The sequence below is a fragment of the Geospiza fortis genome, unplaced genomic scaffold (assembly GCF_000277835.1).
Source record: "Geospiza fortis unplaced genomic scaffold, GeoFor_1.0 scaffold373, whole genome shotgun sequence".
Lineage (NCBI taxonomy): Eukaryota > Metazoa > Chordata > Aves > Passeriformes > Thraupidae > Geospiza > Geospiza fortis.
In genome coordinates, this window is record NW_005054518.1 from 908,887 (window position 1) to 912,009 (window position 3,123).

The 3,123-nt window shown below is 68.0% G+C and overlaps 1 protein-coding gene across 1 annotated transcript in view; it reads left to right on the forward strand.

Annotated features, from left to right (window-relative positions):
* ITGA2B (integrin subunit alpha 2b) overlaps nt 1–3,123 on the forward strand; it is a 13,869-nt gene that overhangs the window by 6,346 nt on the left and 4,400 nt on the right. Inside the window, 9 exon segments of the mRNA XM_031063633.1 lie at nt 2–22; nt 256–369; nt 949–1,019; nt 1,101–1,248; nt 2,084–2,176; nt 2,260–2,339; nt 2,452–2,532; nt 2,601–2,703; nt 2,797–3,063. Of these exon segments, the coding sequence (XP_030919493.1) occupies nt 2–22; nt 256–369; nt 949–1,019; nt 1,101–1,248; nt 2,084–2,176; nt 2,260–2,339; nt 2,452–2,532; nt 2,601–2,703; nt 2,797–3,063 (978 nt within the window).

Here is a 3,123-nt window from a genome sequence, read left to right on the forward strand (position 1 = left end):
CAACGTCACCGCCTACCTGCGGGTACGGGCACGGGGACAGCGCGGCAGAGGGCGGGGACAGTCCAGGGAGGGGACGGGAATGGGGATGTGGCATCGCCAGCCAGGATGGGGACAGGGCTGGGGACAGGGCTGGGGATAACAGCGTCTCCCTGTCCCAGGAGGGCGCTAACAGCGATGGGGACAGTGGTGGGGGGGCCGTGGGGTGGGGTGGGCACGGGATGCCCTCCGGAGTGCTGTGCCCATGGGTGTCCCCAGGACAAGGCTGAGTTCAAGGACAAGCTGAGCCCGGTGGCCCTGAGCGTGGCCCTGACGCTGCCCAGAGAGGCCCCGGGGCTGGTGCTCTACGGGGACACCCTGGTGCAGGCACAGGTAGGGGGGATGTGGCCGTGGGGGGACGTCACTGTGGTGACACGGGGTGGGCTCATCCCCACCAGGGCACATGTGGGTGCCCCCACCCTCTGGAATGTCCCCCCACACTGTCCCTGCCACTCCCTGCCACGCCCGTCCTGTTCTGCCCTCTGTGCTCACGCTGCAGTCCCCAGTCCCTCCCCTGGATGTCCCCTCTGTACCCAGCACTGTCCCCATTCCCAACCCCGAGATGTCCCCTCTGTCCCTCCCCTGCTGTCCCTGCTCCCTCCTTGCTGTGTCTCAGGGCATGTCCCCAGTCGCCCACCTGGATGTCCCCTCTGCCGTCCCCATTCTTCCCTCTCGGAGATGTCACCTCCTTCCCCTCCATCCCCGCAATGTCCCCTCTCTACTCTGCACTGTCCCAAATCTCCCCTCTGCCATGTCCCCTCTGGCCCCTCCACCAGCCCAATCCCTCCCTGGGATGTCCCCCCGTGTCCCCTGCTGTCCCCAGTGACTCGCTCTCCCCCACCTCACCCTGGATGGGGGGGTCCCCCTGTCCCCTCCCTGTCCCTTCCCCGTCCCCTCCCCGTCCCCTGGCAGACCCACATCATCCTGGAGGACTGTGGCGATGACAATCTCTGCGTGCCCGACCTGCACCTGGCCGCCGACACGTGAGCACGGGAGGGGCTGAGGGAGTGCCCGGTGTCCCCGCGGGGTGCTGAGCCCTGTCCCCGTGTCCCCGTGTCCCCCAGCCCCAGCCAGCGCCTGCTGATCGGGGCCGAGGCCGTGCTGTCCCTGCGGGCCAACGCCACCAACGCGGGCGAAGGCGCCTTCGAGGCGGAGCTGAGGGTGCAGCTGCCCCCGGGCACGCACTACCAGGCTGCCCGCAGCAGCATCCCGGTGGGTGCGACCGGGGGACAGGGCTGGGGGGCGACCAGGGGTGTCACAGGGGTGACCAGGGCGGGATGGGCACGTCCTGCCCTTGCTGGCATCACCTCCCTGTTTGGGGGTGTCCAGCGGGGATGGGCGCTGGGAGATGGCCAGGGTGGGGGACCCAAACTGTCCTTAGTGCTGTCACCTTCCGTGGGGGTGTCCAGGGTGGGGGACTCAAACCGTGTCCTTGGTGCTGTCACCTTCCGTGGGGGTGTCCAGGGTGGGGGACTCAAACCGTGTCCTTGGTGCTGTCACCTTCCATGGGGGTGCCCAGCTGGTGGAGGGGCCAGAGGGGACATGGCAGAGGGGAGATTTGGGACAGTGCAGAGCAGAGAGGGGACATTGCAGGGATGGAGGGGAGGGAGGTGACATCTCCGAAAGGGAAGAATGGGGACAGCAGAAGGGACATCCAGGGGGATGACTGGGGACATGCCCTGAGACACGCCAAGGAGGGAGCAGGGACAGCAGGGGGACGTCCTGGGGAGGGACTGGAGATGGCAGAGGGAACAGAGGGGACATCTCGGGGTTGGGAATGGGGACAGTGCTGGGTACAGAGGGGTGACCCAAATCGGGGCTCACACTGTGTCCTTCATCCTCCATGGGGCTGCCTGGTGGGGTGGGTGCCCAGGGATTGGGGGTTCCTGTCCTGCCCTTGGTGGCTGTCACCCTTCACAGGTGATGGTGTTCAGGGGTGTCTGGGGTGTGGGGCTCAAACCCTGCCCTCAGCTCACGCAGGTCCCCAGTGTGGCCGGTTCCCGGTGGGGTCCATGACGTGTCCCCACCCCATGTCCCCACCCCGCAGGGGCAGGAGAAGCTGAGCTGCAACCCCAAGAAGGAGAACGGGACCCACGTGGTGCTCTGCGAGCTGGGCAATCCCATGAAAGCAGGAGCCCGGGTAAGGGGACAGAGGGGTCCCTGCTGTGCCTGTCACCCACTGGGGCTGGTCACCCACCTGGCCCTGTCCTCTGCTGTCCCCAGATCACCGTGGTCATGGAGCTGAGCGTGTCCGGGCTGGAGGACATGGGGGATGCCATCACCTTCCACCTCCAGCTGCGGAGGTGACACCCTGCTGTCCCCCTGTCCCCCACCCACTGCTGGCACCTCGGGCTCGGTGTCCTCAGCACGTCCCCAAACTCAGTGTCCGTGTCTCATCCCGCTGTGTCCCCACAGCAAGAACAGCCCCAGCCCCAGCCACGGCTCGGTGGCGGTGACAGTGCCCGTGGAGGCAGAGGCAGAGATGGAGCTGCGAGGGTGAGGGTCTGGGGCACACGGGGACAACGGGGGGACGAAGGGGGACACTGACCCCCCTCTCCCACCAGCAACTCCCTGCCTGCCACCATGGTGCTGCCCACGAGCTGGCACGGGGCGCAGGGCAGCCGGCGGCCCGAGGACCACGGCATCAGGGTGGAGCACGTCTACGAGGTGATGCCCGCGGGTGTTCAGGGATGTCCCTGCCCTCTGGCCCCTCCCCAGCATCATCTCCTGCGCTGGGCATCACCCACCGTCCTCCCGCAGCTCCACAACAAAGGTCCCGGCACCGTCAGCGGGGTCACCCTGAGCCTCGCCGTGCCTCACCTGCTGGGCGAGCACGTCCTGCTCTACCTGCTGGAGCTGGGCACCGAGGGCGGCACGAACTGCTCCCAGCACCCCGCCCTCAACCCCGCCCAGGTAGGGGCTGCGGGACCCTGCCCGCCGGGGGCGCTGGGACACGTCAGGGCTGTGGTGTCACCTCTGTGTCCCGCCGGGGGCGCTGGGACACGTCAGGGCTGTGGTGTCACCTCTGTGTCCCGCCGGGGGCGCTGGGACACGCCAGGGCTGCGGTGTCACCTCTGTGTCCCGCCG